The sequence below is a fragment of the Myodes glareolus genome, chromosome 7 (assembly GCF_982192425.1).
Source record: "Myodes glareolus chromosome 7, mMyoGla1.1, whole genome shotgun sequence".
Taxonomy (NCBI): Eukaryota; Metazoa; Chordata; class Mammalia; order Rodentia; family Cricetidae; genus Myodes; species Myodes glareolus.
Window position 1 is genome coordinate 96296787 of NC_142032.1, and position 17972 is coordinate 96314758.

At 40.7% G+C, this 17972-nt stretch overlaps 1 protein-coding gene across 2 annotated transcripts; it reads left to right on the forward strand.

The window, feature by feature from the left end:
- Positions 1–6946: 6946 nt before the first annotated feature.
- Positions 6947–15713, forward strand: LOC148121513 (disks large homolog 5-like). Of its 2 annotated transcripts, none has more exons than XM_087908584.1 (7): positions 6947–7142; positions 8009–8159; positions 11320–11469; positions 12312–12495; positions 13672–13787; positions 14917–15013; positions 15183–15713. In XM_087908584.1, the coding sequence occupies exons 1-6, from the start codon at positions 7004–7006 to the stop codon at positions 15002–15004; spliced, it is 828 nt and encodes a 275-aa protein (XP_087764710.1). In that variant the 5' UTR covers positions 6947–7003; the 3' UTR covers positions 15005–15013; positions 15183–15713. The 2 variants fall into 2 exon arrangements, with proteins under 2 accessions (XP_087764710.1, XP_087764709.1); XM_087908583.1 differs by having other exon boundaries at positions 6963–7142; positions 14917–15017.
- The last annotated feature ends 2259 nt before the right edge of the window (positions 15714–17972 follow it).

A 17972-nucleotide genomic window follows, 5' to 3' on the forward strand; every position in this document is an offset into this window, starting at 1 on the left:
AACTTAACAATAATTCTACCCCCAGAAAGCCTACAAACTCATGGAAGTTGAACAGTCAACTACTGAACCACCCCTGGGTCAGGGAAGAAATAAAGAAAGAAAGTAAAGTCTTCCTAGAAATCAATGAAAATAAAGACACAACATACCCAAACCTATAGGAAACTATGAAAGCAGTGATAAGAGGAAAGTTCATAGCTCTAAGTGCCCACATTAAAGAAACAGAGAAAGCTCACATTGGAGACTTAACAACACAGCTGAAAGTTCTAGAAAAAAAGAAGAAGACTCACCAGGAGGAGTATAAGACTGGAAAAAATCAAACTGAGGGCTGAATTCAACAAAACTGAAACACAGAATACAATCCAAAGAATCAATGAAACAATGAGCTGGTTCTTTGAGAAAGTCAACAAGATTGACAAACCTTTATCCAAACTAATCAAAAGGCAAAGAGAGAACATGCAAATTAACAAGATCATAAATGAAAAGGGGGACATAACAACAGACACTGAGGAAATTCAGAGAAGTATTGGGTCTTACTCCAAAAGCTTATATGCCAAAAAGTTGGAAAATGTAAAAGAAATGGACTTGTTTTTAGATAAGTACCATTTCCCAAAATTAAATCAAGACCTGGTGAACAATTTAAATAGACCTATAAATCGTGAGGAAATAGAAGCTGTCATAAAAAACCTCCCAACCAAAAAAGCCCAGGACCTGATGGTTTTAATGCAGAATTTTATCAGAACTTCCAAGAAGAGCTGATACCTATACTCCTTAATGTGTTTCACATAATAGAATCAGAAGAGTCATTGTCAAACTCTTTTTATGAAGCTGCAATCACCTTGATCCCAAAACCACACAAAGACCCAACCAAGAAAGAGAAATACAGGCCAATCTCACTCATGAACATCGAATCAAAACTTCTCAATAAAATTCTGGCAAACAGAATCCAAGAACACATTAAAAAAAATAGCCATTACAATCAAGTAGGCTTTATCCCAGAGATGCAGGGCTGGTTCAACATAAGAAAATCTATTAATGTAATCCATCCTATGAATAAACTGAAAGAAAAAACCATATGATCATTTCATTAGAAGCAGAAAAAGCATTTAACAAAACTCAACACCTGTTTATGATAAAGGTTTTGGAGAGGTTAGGGACACAAGGATCATACCTAATTATAATAAAACAATATATAGCAAGCCAACAGCTAATATCAAATTAAATGGAGAGAAACTTAAAGCCATTCCACTAAAATCAGGAACAAGACAAGGCTTTCCACTCTCACCATATCTCTTCAACACAGTTGTTGAAGTTCTAGCAATAGCAATAAGACAACATAAGGAGGTCAAGGAGATTCAAATCAGAAAGGAAGAGGTCAAACTTTCATTATTTGTAGATGATATGATAGTGTACATTGTGACCCCCGAAACTCTACCAAAGAACTCCTACAGCTGATAAATGCCTTCAGTGATGTGGCAGGATACAAGATCAACTCCAAAAAATCAGTTGTTCTCCTATACACAAAGGATAAAGAAGCAGAGATGGAAATCAGAGAAGCATCACCTTTTATGATAGCCACAAATAGCATAAAATATCTTGGGGTAACTCTAACCAAGGATGTGAAAGATCTATTTGTCAAGAACTTTAAGTCTTTGAAGAAAGAAATTGAGGAGGATACCAGAAAATGGAAGGATCTCCCTTGTTCTTGGATTGGGAGGATCAACCTAGTAAAAATGGCAATTCTACCAAAAGCAATCTATAAAATCAATGCAATCCCCATAAACATCCCAATAAAATTCTTCACAGACCTTGAGAGAACAATAATCAACTTTATATGGAAACACAAAAATCCCAAGATAGCAAAAAACAATCCTATGCAATAAAAGTACTTCTGGAGGCATTACCATCCCTGACTTCTAACTCTATTACAGAGCTACAGTAATGAAAACAAATTTGTATTAGCATAAAAACAGAGATGTTGACCAATGGAATCAAATAGAAGACCCAGATATTAATCCCAGTAGCACAGACAATAAGAGTAACAATGAATACATGCGACCTCCTGAAACTGAGAAGCTTCTGTAATTCAAAGGACACTGTCATTAAGACAAAAAAGCAGCCTACTGAATGGGAGAAGATCTTCACCAATCCCGCATCAGACAAAGGTCTGATTTCCAAAATATATAAAGAATATATATATATATATATATATATATATATATATATATATATATATCAAGAAAATAGACATAAAACTCTAATTAAGCCAATTAAAATATTGGGTACTGAACTCAACAGAGAATTCTCAACAAATGTTCAAATGACCATAAGACACTTAAGGTCATGCTTAACCTCCTTAGCAGTCAGGGAAATTTAAATCAAAACAACTTTGAGATACCATCTTACACTGGTCAGAATGGCTAAAATCAAAAACACCAATGATAGCCTATGATGGAGAGGTTATGGAGTAAGGGGAACAATCATCCATTGTTGGTGGGAATGCAAACTTGTGCAACCACTTTGAAAATCAGTGTGGAGGTTTCTAAAGAAACTGGGAGTCAACCTACCTCAAGATCCAGCAATTCCACTCTTGGGAATATACTCAAAAGATGCCCAATCATACTACAAAAGCATTTGTTCAAGTATGTTCATAGCAGCACTATTTGTCATAGCCAGAATCTGGGAACAACCTAGGTGCCCCTTAATAGAAGAATGGATAAAAAATGTGTGGCACATATATACTTTAGAGTTCTATTCAGCGGTAAAAAAGAATGATATCTTGAACTTTGAATGCAAATGGATGGAAATAGAAAATACTATCCTGAGTGAGGTAACCCAGACACAAAAAGAGGAATATGGTATGTACTCACTCATAACCATAAACAAAGGACATTGAGCCTATAGTTCGTGATCCTAGAGAAGCTAAATAAGAAGGTGAACCCAAAGAAAAATGTATAGTTATTTTTCTGGAAATTGTAAGTTGACAAGATAATTGGGCAAAAGGTGGGAGCAGGTGGGTTGGGGTGGATTGGGGAGAAGGGGAGATGAGGAGAGAGAAGGGAAAAAGGGAGGATTGGGGAGAGCTTAGGGGAATGGAATAATTGAGATGGAGGAAGGGTGGATATGGGAGCAGGGAAAAAGTTATCCTAACCAAGGGAGCCATTTTATGGTTGGCTAGAGTCTTGGCTCTAGAGGGGTTCCCAGGTGGCCAAGACAATTTCCCCAACTAGTTCCATGGGCAGAAGAGGAGAGGGTGCCTGTACTTACCTTATCCTATAGCCACACTGATGAGTATCTTACATATCACCATAGAACCTTCATCCAGCTATGGATGGAGATAGAGACAGATACCCACATGGAGCACTAAACTGAGCTCCCAAGGTCCAAATGAGGAGCAGAAGGATGGAGAACATGAGCAAGAAAATCAGGACCGGGAGGGGTGCATCCACTCAGTGAGACAATGGGACTGATCTAATGGGAGCTCACTAAGGCCAGCTGGACTGATCAAACTGAACTCTCTGAATGTGACTGAATATTAGGGCTGACTGAGAAACCAAGAACAATGGCACTGAGATTTGATTCTACTTTATGGACTGGCCTTGTGGGAAAATAGTCTGTTTGGATGCTCACCTTACTAGACCTGGCTAGAAGGGGGAGGACCTTGAACTTCCTACAGGGAAGGAAACCCTGTCTGCTCTTAGGACTGGAGAGGGATGGGGAGAGGGATTGAGAGGAGTTAGAGGGAAATGGGAGGAGGGGAGGAGATGAAAATTTTTAATAATTAAATAAATAAATAAGTTAAGAAGGAAAGGAAGGAAGGAAGGAAGGAAGAAAGGAAGGAAGGAAGGAAGAAAGGAAGAAAAAGAAAGAAAGAAAGAAAGAAAGAAAGACAGACAGACAGACAGACAGACTATGGACTCTTGGCAACTGAACAACTCTCAACTGAATTACCACAGGGTCAACTAACAAATGAAGAAAGAAATTAAAGACTTCCCAGAATTTAACAAAAAACGAATTTACAAATTAACCAAATTTATGGGACACTATGAAAGCAGTGATAGGAGGAAAGTTCATAGCACTGAATGCCTACATAAAGACCTTGGAGAAATCTCACCCTAGTGACTTAACAGCACCACTGAAAGTTCTAGAACCAAAGGAAGGAAATTCACCCAAGTAGAGAAGATGGCAGAAAGTGAGGCTGAAATCAATAAAATACAAACAAAGAAAACAACACAAAGAATCAATGAGACAAAGATTGGTTCTTTGAGAAAATCAATAAGATTGACAAACCCTTATCCAAACTAAATAAAAGGCAGAGAGAGAACATCCAGATTAAAAAGATCACTTACATAACAATAGACACTAAGGAAATCAAGAGAATCATTAGGTCATACTTTAAAGACCTGTACTCCCAAAATTGAAAAACATACAAGAAATGAACAATTTTCTTGATAGATAACACATACCAAAATTAAATCAAGACAAGATAAAAAATTGAAATATATCCATAACCCTAAGGAAATAGAAGAGGTCATTAAAGGTCCCCTAATGAAATAAAGCCCAGGGACAAATGGTCTCAGCACAGAATTGTACAGGAATTCCAAAAAAGAGCTAATACCAATACTCAACAAACTGCTCACAACAGGAGCAGAAGAAACATCGACAAAGTCTTTTTTGAGGCTACAATTAGACTAATACCCAAGCGACACAAAGACGCAATACAAAAAAAAAAAGAGAGAGAGAATTACAGACCTATTTCCCTCGTGAATCTTGATGCACAATTATTCAACAAAATACTGGGAAATTGAATCTACACATCAAAATTCCACTGTGTTGTAGTATTCTTCATCCCAGAGGTGCAGGGATGGTTCAACATGCAAAAATCTGTCAATGTAATATACCATATAAAGAAACTGAAAGACAAAAACACATGATAATATCTTTAGTTACTAAACAAAAGCCCTTGAGAAAATCCAATACCCCATTATGATGAAGGTCTTTAAGAGACCATTCCTAAACATAATAAAGGCAATGTAGAACTGGCCGACAGCCATCATCAAATTAAAGAGAGGCAAAAATCAAAGCAATTCTGCGAAAATCAGGGACAAGGCTAGACTGTACACTCTCTCCAATTCTGTTCAACAGAGTACTTGAAATTCTACCTAGAACTATAAGAAAGCTGAAGAAGATCAAGGGAATACAAATTGGAAAGGAAGAAGTCAAAATATCATTATTTGCAGAAAATATTATAGTATATATAAGTGACCCCAAAAATTCTACCAGGGAACTCCTACAGCTGATAAACACTTTCAGTGATGTGACTGGATATAAGATTAACTAAAAAGATTATAGCCCTCTTGTTTATACATGATAAATGGTTTGAGTAAAAATTCAGAGAAAGAGTTAACACCCATTACAACAGACACAAATAATATAAAATATCTTGGGGTAACTCTAACCAAGCAAGTGAAAGACATGTATGACAAGAACTTTATGTATTTAAGAAAGAAATTGAAGAAGATATTAAAGAGTGGAAAGACCTCCCATGTTCATTGACCAGTAGGATTAACAAAGTAAAAACAGCAATCTTACAAAAAGCAATCTACAGATTCAATACACATCAAAATTCCAACATAACTTTTCACAGACCTCAAAAAACAATACCCAAGAACATGTGGAAAAGCAAAAAAAATAGTTTAGCAAAAAGTCCTTTACAATAAAGAAACTTCCAATTGTATTGCCATCACTGACTTCAAGCTCTATTATAGAGCTATAATGATAGATACAGCTTTGTATTAGCATAAAAATAGATAGGTAAATCGATGAAATAAATTGAAGACCCTGATGTAAATTCACACATACAGGAACAACTTATTTTGATAAAGAACCCAAAATTATACAATGAAATAAAGAAAGCATCTTCAACAAATGCTGTTGGCATAGTGGATGTCAGCATGCAGAAGAATGCAAATAGATTCTTATCAATCACCCTGAACAAAACTCAAGTCCACGTGGATCCAAGGCCTCAATATAAGTCCAGGTACACTGAACCTGATAGAAGACAAAAAGGGAAGTGCCTTGAACACTTTGGAACAGGAGACAACATCCTGAATAGAACACGAGTATCACAGACACTGAGATAAAAAATTAATGAATGTGACCTCCAGAAAATGAAAATGTTCTGAGAGGTGAAAGAAACCATTAGAAAGACAAAACAGTACCCTACAGGATGAGAAAATATCTTTATAAATCATACAGCTGACAGAGGGTTGATATCCAAAATATATAAAGAAAACAAGAATCTAGACATTAAAATAACAAACCATCCAATTAAAACATGGGGTACAGATCTAAACAGAGAATTCTCAAGAGAAGAATCGCAAATAGCCAAGATACAATAAAGAATTGTTCAACATCCTTAATCATCAGAGAAATGCAAATCCAAAGAACTCTGAGATAATATCTCACCTGTCAGAATGGCCAATATCAGAAATATTTTATCTACTGGTACTGTAATATCTATAGGCTCTTCATCAGGAAGTTTTTTTTTAACCAGGAAGTTTTTAAAGAAGATTCCTCCCTATCATTAAGTGTATACTTCCCTGAAAATAGGGAGATGTTGGTAGTTGTGGAGAATTGTAACAGCCATAAATTCCTATAATACCATTACCTTGTGGACATATAATTTTAGTAGGAGATAAGAGTCAGTTTCCTGCTTGGGAAGTACCAAGAAATTTCGAATCAATAAGAGAGAATTTTGAAGAAGGGGGTGCTTAAGGTTTGCCTTGTGTCCCAGAAGATTCCTGGGAAGAGAAACCAGACTCCAGGCAAGTGATGAGGAAAGCTGGTTAGCAGGGAGGCAATGTTATTTCCCCATGACATCAGCAGTCCCTTCCCTGGACATTCTATTGTATCCTAGAGACCCCTGGAATCTTCTGATGTCATCTGTGTTGTAGCAACACCAACTGCCCTTGGAGAGTTTCTTCAGTGCCTTTACGGTTTACCCATGATCATGTTGGCAAGACTGAGGCGTCTTGTAGGGAGAGAGAATGGAGAGGGTAGCGAGACCAGAGAGAGGCAGAAGAAAGATGGCCTTGAGCCTCAGTGTAAACCATCAAGAAACAAATGGTTCAGAGGAAGGCGACGTAAGTCCTGGGCATAAGGTGGAGAGCTCCCTGAAGGATGTGGGCTTTTGGTAGCATTTCCAGTAATAGGGCATAGGAACTGAGGTTTGGGGTAGCAATTAGACTTCTCTGGAAGACATGGCTCCTGAAAGTCAATGATTCCAGGATAACAATCTGTCTCAACTAGAAGCCAGGAACCGGTAAACAAAATCTTTATGCTGGGAACTTTTGGCATTCAGTCTCACAGGAGGATACAGGGTTGATGAGGAACCAGCATTAAAATAGGACCAGCATAAGAAGGGACAAGTAAGTGTGCCCAGATCAAGACAGGGTATTACTGTACTCCAACACCAGTGGGTACTGTCCACCTTTGTGTGCCCTGAGTTGGCAGTGAGGTGACATGGTGCTTCTGGTGACCATGTTCTGCTCCTATATGGCTTCTCCCTTTATAGCCATGTGCTTAGATGACCTCTTTGGATATTTGAGAAATCTCTAAATGATCAGAGTGACTGAACTATGCTAATTTTTTCTGACTTGGAAACCCACAACATTGTGGACTCTTTAGCCAAGTTGAATGGAGACTCTACAGTTGTGAAGGAGCCTGAGGAAGTTCTTCCTTTGTTTACCTGAAGCACTAGGCGGGCAGAGGAAAGGAGCTGGCTGAGACACCCAACTCCCTTCATTAATGAGAGAGCTGAGATCCCATGCAGGGACATCTTAAGCCTGGGTCAGATTCTACTGACTTGTTACTGGTTTGACCAGTAACATAAAAGTTATGTTACTTTTTTTAAAAAGTTTCCTCAAAGGTTTGTTTAGGGCTCAGAGTCATCTGTCCATCCTCTATGTGTTGTCACAATGCAAGTTCACTGTTGTTCATCTACCCACAGGGTCTGCTGGAGAGCAACCATCTCCCCAAACCATCCTCACCAAGAAGCAGAAGGTGAAGAGTCTGACCACTCAGCTACAGCAAATGACCAGAGAAAGAAATGAGCTACGGGATCACCTGATCTCCATCACTGAAGGACCCATGGACAATAGGTATTCCTTGTTTCAAATTCCATATTGATTGTCTTGTTTCCACACTTTCACCCTAAATTTATTTCATCTTAGATTTGGGCTCTGAGAGACTGCACCTTCAGGGTGTCTCTTGGCTCAGCACCATGCCTTTATGCTTCCCAGAAGAACAACCCGGGCAGGAGTGAGATGGGAACATAGACTATTCTACTTCCTCCAAATGGATGCCAGAGCCTGAGTCACATAACTAAGAGATCGAGGCAGTACAGTGTGAGTTCCCTGCATGCACTTGTAGAGACCCTGTCAAATGGTAGCTTGTGTAAGAAGTTACCTGATGTTATTTTTTGTTTGCCTGTCAAGACATTGTGTGCTGGATGCTCCAAGTAGCAGCTGGAGAGGTCTGGTCCCACATTTTAGGACTGCAAGGCCTGGTATTGATCCCTGCTTCTTTTGGTTCTCTCTGAGATGGCACACCTATATGCATTCATTTAGCATCCCATTGATAGCTCTCTTTCTTTCCCTCTCTCTCTCTCTCTTTCTCTCTCTCTCTCTCTTTCTCTCTCTCTCTCATACACACACACACACACACAGGCATAAAACACACACGTGTGTTGCATATTTGTCTGTGTGTTTGTACGTTTGTGCATACTTTTCATCTAGACCCTGTAGTCGGGGGTCCGAGGGTGGGTTGACAGTTGCCTGTCTCTCAGTTCCCAGGTGATCCCCGCAGTGAGTATTGAGAGCCCCGCTTGGAGCATTACAGTTGTCAGTGTGCTCACCTTGGTGCCATCCAGATATCCCCTTGGGGAGTTTATAAACCTATCATGACACTGAATGTCATCCTCAGAAATGCTCATGATGTGATTATGGCCTCCACTGTGACAGACACCAGGCGTGAGAATTTATGTTTGAGATAGGATAAACATCATCACAAGTTTGCAGGACACAGACCTGTGGTGTAAACACTAGGGAACTCCTTTTGTGTTTTTTATTGTGCTGTGCATTTTCTCTGCTCCCCGCCCTTTATCCCCTCTCCCATTATACCCTCCCAGTCCCCCGCATGCTCCTAATTTACTCCTGAGATCTTGTCTTTTTCTCCTTCCTATGTAACTCCATGTATGTCCCTCTTAGGGTTCTCTTTGTTGTCTAGGTTCTCAGAGGTTGTGGACTGTAGGGTGGTTTTTCTCTTTGTTTTATATCTGAGCACCACATATGAGTGCTTATATATTATTTTTTCTGGGTCTGGTTTACCTAACTCAATATGATTTATTCTAGATCAACTCATTTTATTCAAATTTCTAGATGTCATTATTTTTTTACCACTGAGTATTCTTCATTGTGTAAAAGTACCACACTTTATCCGTTCTTTGGTTGAGGGGCATCTAGGTTTTTTCCCATGTTCTGGTTATTACAAAAAAATGTTGCTATGAACATGGTTGAGCAAAAGTCCTTGTGGTATGATTGAGCATCCTTTGGGCATATGTTCAAGAGTGGTAATGCTGAGTCCTGAGCTAGATTTATTCCCAGTTTTCTGAGAAACCGCCACACAGATTTCCAGAGGGTTTATATAAGTTTGCATTCCCACCAGCAATGCAGGAGTGTCCCCCTTACTCAGCATCCTCCCCAGCATAGGCTATCATTGGTGTGTTTTATCTTAGCCATTCTGACAGGTGTAAGATGTTATCTCAGACTCATTTTGATTTGCATTTCTCTAATGGCTAAGGATGTTGAAAATTTTCCTTAAGTGTCTTTTGGCCATCTGAGATTCTTCTGTTAAGAATTCTCTGTTTAGATCTGTACACATTTTTTAATTGGATCATTTGGAATTTTGATGTCTAATTTCTTGAGTTCTTTATATATTTTCTACGTCAGTCCTCTGTCTGATGTGGGGTTGGTGAAAATCTTTTTCCATTCGGTAGGCTGTTGTTTTGTCTTATGACCCTGTCCTTTGCTTTACAGAACCTCTCAATTTCAGGAGGTCCCATTTATTAACTATTTCTCTCAGTATCTGTGCTACTGGATTTTATATTTAGGAAGTGCTCCTCTGTGCCAATGTGTTCAAGTGTACTTCCCACTTTCTCTTCTATGAGGTTAAGGGTGGTTGTTTTAATGTTGCGATCTTTGATCCATTTGGACTTGAGTTTTGTGCAGGGTGATAGATGTGGGTCTATTTGTACTCTTCTACATGTTGATATCCAGTTATGCCAGCACCATTTGTTGAAGATGCTTTTCTTCCATTGTAAAATTTTCGTTTCTTTGTCAAATGTTAGGTGTCCATAGGTATGTGAGTTAATATCAGGATCTATGAATTGATTTCAACGTCCACCTGTCTATGTTTATGCCAACACTAGGCTGCTTTCATGACTCTAGCTCTAGAGTAAAGTTTGAAGTCAGGGGAGGTGATGTCATCAAGTTCCTTTATTACACAGGATTACTTTGGCTATGCTGGGTTTAGTGTTTTTCCATATGAAGTTGAGAATTTTTCTTTCAAGGTCTTTGAAGAATTTTGCTGGGATTTTGATGGGCATTGCATTGAAGTTTTGCTTTTGGTGAGATTGCCAGTTTTTCTGTTAATTCTACCTACCCAAAAGCATGAGAGATCTTTCCATTTTCTGGTGTCTACTTCACTTTATTTCTTCAAAGACTAAGAGTTCCTTTCATACAAGTCTCATTTGCTTGGTTAAAGTTACCTCAAAATATTTTATTTTGTTTGTGCCTGTCGTGAATGGTAATGTTTCTCCGATTTTTGTTCAACCTATTTATCATCCATATAAAGGAGGGCTACTGATTTTTTTAGTTAATCTTTTATCCTACTACATTACTGAAGGTATTTATGAGTTTTAGAGTCCCCTGCTAGAATTTTTGGGGTCACTTATGTATACTATCATATCGTCAACAAATAGTGAGAATTTGACTTTTTTATTTCCTATTTGTATCCCTTTGAACTAGAGAACATCTTAGTTATTTTAGCCAGCCTACTGAGAGAGCTCATGTAGCCACCATCTGCCATCTAAACACATAGCGTCTGCTGGCCTAGGGTCAAAATAGCAAATTTAATAAGCACCAGAAGTTCCCAGTACACAGGAAACAGGATGTGACATCCATTTGTGCTGCCTTAGTCTAGAACACAGCCTGAATTCATGTGATCTGTGAGGACTTTGTTCAAGGAGTTCTTTGATTTCAGGACCAGACCCTACTGTAAGCCAAATCTTTTATTTGAGAACCTGAAGAGGAAGCATGAGAGGGTCATGTCAGACTTGCAGCGCTTGGAGGATGAGAAGAATGAAGTCACAGCAGAATTCAATGAGCTTGCCAAGGAGTCATTCTTCTATTGGTAAGTGCCTGTCGTACAAGGGTCCACAGCATTGTGGAATGGCCATCTCTGCCTTTCTTTGACTCTGGACTGTGGCGTCTATGGCTCTGGTTCCAGCCTTTCTGCCTTTTAAGAAGCAGCTCTTGGATTTGTGTCTCTTGCACTCGGTTTTGCTAATTGTGAAAGAGCCTATTAGTTGCACCCAGCCCTGTATGGTCATACTTAGTAGCCTCTACACCACTGGATCTCAAGTTTCCTAATGCTGTGACCATTTTCATACAATTCCTCATGTTTTTGTGATGTCCATCTGTAAAATTATTTAAGCTGCTATTCTCTAACTATAATTTTGCTACTGCTATGAAGCATAATGCAATATCTGTTGTGCAGGGATATCTAAAATACCTCTTCTGTAAAAGAGTAATTCCATCATAAAAGAAGTTATGACTCATAGGTTAGAACCCCTTCTCTAGATAGAAGAACAAATTGCAACATGAGTGGTGTATCAGGGAGGGTCTCGGGCAGGGCCCTATTGCCATGGACCTCTCCACCACTTGGATCTCTAACCCTACATCAGAAGGTATTTGTCCCTTTCCTGGTGATGTTGACCCATTTACCACGGTCAGGTAAAAGCAGGTGGGGACGCCTGTTTTTTTAGTAGAGATTGTTAGATTTCTTTGGTTGTTGGAGTTTTCAAAAGTAGTTTGATTTTTCTGGAATTCTCTGTTCTCTACTTTTGGCCTTTTAGGACTTTTGTCTCTGTCTCCATCAGAAACCTGGGGCCAGTGGGTTTGATGGGGTATGGAGGCAGGGGTGGCAAGAGAAGGATGGCAGGGGCTAACGATGCAGAGGGTGCATCCTTCCAGCAATCTGCAGTACCAGCTCCTGATGGAGAAGTATCAGATGGAGGATAAGGTGGACTCGCTGAAGCAGGAGAACAAGAAATTGCTGGAGTATTGGGTCCTGCTGCAGAAGCACTTGGAGGATTTGCACTTGGTCTTTCAGGACCAAGAGGAAGAGAACAGAGACCTGCAGATCCAGGAGCATCAGGTAGGGATAAGCAGCTGGGTCAGGGTTAGGTCCAGCGCCATTTTCTCATGTAATATTAGCTTAGCTACCCATCAACCCACTTGTGCTTCAACACATCACTTCATTCGTCCACACATTCACTCCTCACCACTTTCATGTCTGCTTGTTCATTTCTGTGTTCATGCATCAGTGCTTCTGGGTGTGAGTCTCTTGTGAGAATCAAATGGCAAACAACCCCTATTGCTCTGCTTGAAGCTGCAGTCCAATGAGGGAGGTGGGGTGATCACACATCACACACCTACAGGTCAGTATGATGGGAGGGGTGCTATGTACACACTTGAGGGAATGAGTTCTAGGACCTGTGCCTCCTTTACTTTACAGGGTTCATAGGACATCATGGCAGGGTGGGGCCAGCTTGCAAGGAGAAGAGCCCCCAGCCAGTGTCTAATGAGTGATTCCCTTTGTCGCCTTTTTGGGTGACATACGAGCTTTCTTCCTCCTAGTCTCTTCTTCTAAGGTGGTCTCTTTATCATGCCCAACACCTGATTTACACTGACAGGAAGCTCTGTGGGAGTTTTCCAATCAGTGTTTTCTATGTGTCTCCTGGACACGTTCTCCCTTCACGGAACTTAACAGTATGGAACTGACCTGCTGTCAGGGATGTGGAAAGGGAGAGTTGCGGTGGGAGATCTAAGCCTTCCAAACAAAAAGTTCTTCAAACACCTCAACATAGTCTGGCCAAGTAGAACAAAACAGCCTGTACAATTTTAGTCCCAGGAGATGGGGATCAGAGTCACCAGACTCTTCTGAAAGAGCTGTGCTCCCAGTCTAAACTCACATGTTCATCTAGCTAGCATGATACCATTTTATCCCCCACCTCATTGTTTTCTCTCTCTCTCTCTCTCTCTCTCTCTCTCTCTCTCTCTCTCTCTCTCACTCTCTCTCTCCATCTCTGTGGGTTTGGAGGTCAGTGAGTGGTACCATGCACCATGCATATGGATGGCAGCTAGAGGAGACCACTAGGTTTGTCAGTCTCTACCCTGAAACAGGCATCCTTCCTTCCAAGAAGCTTGCTGTTTTAGTGGAATGACTGACCAGCAAGCTCTTTGGACCCTCTGTGTATGCTCGCACTTACGTAAGAGAATATTCTTGCCTATGCTCAACTCTTCACTAAGGGCACAATTTTCTAATGAACAGGAGAAGCAGAGACTGGAGGAAAGTCTGCAGTCCCCAGTGAAGCAGAGGGAGATCGTCAACCAGGAAAAGAACTTGGCAGGAAATCTGCAGCATCATGTGACTGTCTCCCAGATGAGGTTTGAGACTAGGCTGGGAGTTGGTAGTTGGGTGCAGGTGTGGCTCTTCTACCTGGGAACTTTGCCTTTTGTGGGCTTTGCCTATGGGCAATGCTCCCAGTCATCACCAGGGAAATAACACTTCAGAGTATTGTGCTGGTCCAGGGAAGAAGAACTTCCCTCTAGGAATAAATGTGCTTGATATTCAGTGTGTCTGCAGAATTGTGTTCCCCACACTCCCTTCTGAGTTCTCTGGTTTATTCCAAGACGGCTTTTCTTGAAATCACAGAGCTCTGCATTCTTTGGCCTCGACAGCCTTGGGCAGTAAATATGTTACTTACCATGCTGAATAAAATGACATTTTTACTGAGGGTTGAGAGTCCAACCCTTGGTCAAGATTAGATGTAACACTGGCTGTCTTTATTCTTTGACCACATGCCATGTACAATGTCTTATGGATTTAATAGGTTTAGTCATTGACAGGAAGAACCCAGACAGATGTCTCTGCTGCAGGATTAATCAGAATTTCAGAGATTATTGGGCAAAGAAATTCTCTAGAGAACCAGAATGTAGATTCCCAGTTGGAGTCCTAAGGAAAACAAGGGTATTATCTTTAATTAACGAGTCCCTGAAGGTCCCTTGATCTCAGGTACACATCTCAGGAAAGGTGACTCCACCATGACAGGCTCCATATTTCATATTGCCTGGGAACAAGGTTCCTTCCAGGTAGGAGGCATGAGCATGCTCCATGATGTTGTCCCATTGTCTAAGCTGCAAGGCTGTGTTCTGTCTCTAAAATGAGGTGTTCCATGAGCACATCCCCATGAACACTGTGTGTTTCTCTGCTATGCTGTCATCCATGCCTTTAACTAACTATTACTTTGGTCATGATGATGTCACTGGACTGCAGGAGAAAGTCCTGTCCTCTCTCATAGCACACAGTACATACCACACCCATAGCAACTTGTGACACTTGTTAAAGGCTGGAAGAAATCCCAGGCCCAGCTGCTCTGTGACTTTCCTTTCTTAGGGATACGACCAATCACAACTGTCAAAAGATCAGTGTTGAGTGCCAGGCACAATTTAGTTTTTGTGAGGTCACAGCTTGGCAGATGACATGGCAGATCCCCTAACTGCCTTCCTCCTTCAGGTCAGAGAATCTCCAACATGAGCTGGAGCAACCCTCCACACAGGATGAGAGCCTCCTGCAAACAGAGCTGCTGCAGCAGGAGCACTAAGGGGCACAGGCAGGTGAGCCACCATTGCATCCCATCCCAGCACCCGTGGGACTTGTGGGGTGGATGTTCTTCCTTGACTCTGACATCCTATGTATGAATAGACCGTGGTTGTGTCTAGCCTGTGTAAGGATCCAGATTAAGGAGTTTCTGAATCTGATCGCCTTTTCTTCTCTCACAGCACCCTTCAGAGGACTGAGGAGGCCAAAGGAAGCCACAGACAACCCAAACCCACTGCTCCACTATAAGAGCAAGGCCTCCATAGACCAAGACATGTCTTTCTAACTGTAGACTCAGCATTGAGGCAAATATCAACCTCCTTCCTATAGGTGATCTATCCCTAATCTGAGCCTTGTGCCTGTTGGCTCACTGCTTCTGGAGTAAAAATCCTCAGAAGGAAGCTTGGCATACAGAACACCCCATCAAGAGTGATGAAGAAGCCGACATCCCCCAGGAAGTGAGGCAGAGCAGCAAGGAGGGAGGATATCGCTCTGCCCAGTTACTCTGAAAGCTTGTGTCTGAGAAGGAGTCTAAGATAACTGGGCGCTTGACCTTCAAAGACCCAAAGTGGCCTGGCTGCACTTGTCTTGAAAAGATTATGACAATCTGTGCCTGCCTTCCTATTTGTGCCCAAAGCTGGCCACAGGGTGGAACCATGCTACTCAGTCTGCCCAAAGAAAATGTTCTTTAGTATAAATTTCTCTGCTTGATATTTGGGTTTAGGTTTGTTTGCATTAAGATTTTTGTTTTCTTTGTTTTCATTTGAGGTTCAGATATCTTGGTTCTATAGTTCTTGTTTTTTATTTGATATTTGCTAAGGCTATACACTGTATATACTGCATCCCCTGTTTAAAAACCCCACTGAGTCAAATGACTGTATTTTCATAAATAAAAAAGCAATTTCTACCTCTTCATTCTTAAACTAAATTTTTAATCAAGTGTAGTGGTACACTCTTGGAACTGCAAAACTCAGCAGGCAGAGATGGATCTGTTCAGTTGCCAGGTGTCTTTGGCCACGGTGAAAGTTTCCAGCCAGACTGGGCTACAAAGGGGAGGTGTCCTGAATGTGATGTCCTGAATGTGATGCCTACTTCATGGATACCCAATTTGTGATGCAAAACAATCTATATTTGTCACCTGATGTCACATATTTGCGAGTCCAAAAAATAGATCTAGATATACACGTATTAATGACAAGATTGTACATATAATATTATTGAGAAATATATTTGCATTTTCTGCTTGTACTTTTTTTTGATGTTTCAAGACAGGGTTTCTCTGTAGCTTTGGAGCCTGTTCTGGAACTAGCTCTTGTAGACCAGGCTGGCCTCGAACTCACAGAGATTCACCTGCCTTTGCCTCCTGAGTGCTGGGATTAGAAACCTGTGCCACACTACCTGGCTAACCTGTGATTTCTAATGCATCTCGGGAAATGAGGACGTTCATTTCTGGAGTATAAAAGAAATAGGGAAACCCGAAGCTATCTGTTTCTGTTTTCCTTGAATTATAGCACTAGTTATATGCAGAGAACATAACCTTCTAAAACACATTGGGACATGGTGTCTTTTAGAGTGCTCTTACCTTGACTACCTATTTCACACATTGTTTTCAGATTCATGTGCTTTTTAATTTATGTGTATGGGTACTTTGCCTGTTGGCTAAGAAAAACAAGCATGCAGTTCCCACACAGACCAGAAGAGGGCAATGGATTCCACACGGAACTGGAGTTACTGACTATGTTGAAAAGGAAATACATATACATAATGCATATGTGTGTGCATGAGAACACGTGAACTCAACTTTCAAACATTAATTTAATGATTAACATTAAGTATCACTTATTAATAAGTGAATTTTTTCTTTTTAATAAATATATAAAAAGAATGGGGAAAATATTCTGCAGCATAAAAGAACGTAACACAACTTCAACTAATATTCTACAAAAAATCACTCCAGGGACTGAGAAGCTGCCTGTTTGAATAAAGAAGTCTCAGAGAAACCAGGTAGAGCCAAGAAAGACTTATAAGTGTGTGCTGTTTCCTAGGGTGCCCTTCATACTCCCTTCAAATTAGTTTCTTTATGTGGCCCTGTGAGGACCTACCTAACTTTGCAAGCTCCATTTTAAAGAAGAGGCTTCATCTTAAGTCATATAATGTGTTGGGGCAGATCTCAGCTCCATAAATGTGCTGTGACAGCAGAATTTGAACAGATACTCTTAAAATAGCCAATTAAAGAACTAGGGAGCAGGGCCATAAAATTTAACAAGGTCCAGATGTTCCTAGGAGCTTCTTGTCCTGGAAGACACCTTGTCATTTATTAGTGGCCCTTTGTTAGGAATTTTGTGCCCCAAAACCGACCAATAATTTTAGCAACTACCTTACTGCCAGGCCTCCTTAGCCTTGTTACCCAGGGAAAGCTGAGTGTGCAATCAGCCTGTTCTGCAGCCCCATGACGCAGGACAATCAGACATGACAGGGAGTCAAGTCAAAGCAGGAACTCAATTTATTATTGTGAGTGCCATCTTATATAGGTTAAGTGACATCGTGTGATGTGGGGGTCCCTCCAGCCTATTAGAAACAGCCAGGCCCTCCCTCTGGCTGGAGGGGCATCTACCTAGCTTTTGCTGTCTCATCCTCACTTGGTAGCTTTGAGACTATTCTTCAACGCGAAACAGGCTTTTCTCTATCCTACAGGCCTTGTTGTATAGGCCCTGAAATAATTTTGGTCCAACATTTCCTCCTTTTTTGTTTTATATCCCATCCCCTACCCCAGTCACCAAGCCAGAATAGTCCATTGGGGAGATAGTATGGGTCAGTGCCATCCCTATCTGGAGTTTCGGCCTGATACCCTCAAATTGAGAGTTTATCCATGGGGTGAGATGTATTGAGCCTATCATAATATACTTGAAGGGCCATGAGTTGTACCTGTTGTGTCTGTTTTTGGAATGCTTGTTTCAGACTTTGCAGAATGC

Excerpts from the sequence above, each read along its gene's own strand:
- LOC148121513 (XM_087908584.1), top strand. The coding sequence starts at position 7,004 with ATGATCATGTTGGCAAGACTGAGGCGTCTTGTAGGGAGAGAGAATGGA. Across the intron at positions 7,143-8,008 it reads ATGGTTCAGAGGAAGGCGAC|GGTCTGCTGGAGAGCAACCA; the intron begins GTAAGTCCTGGG and ends ATCTACCCACAG. Across the intron at positions 13,788-14,916 it reads GTGACTGTCTCCCAGATGAG|GTCAGAGAATCTCCAACATG; the intron begins GTTTGAGACTAG and ends TTCCTCCTTCAG.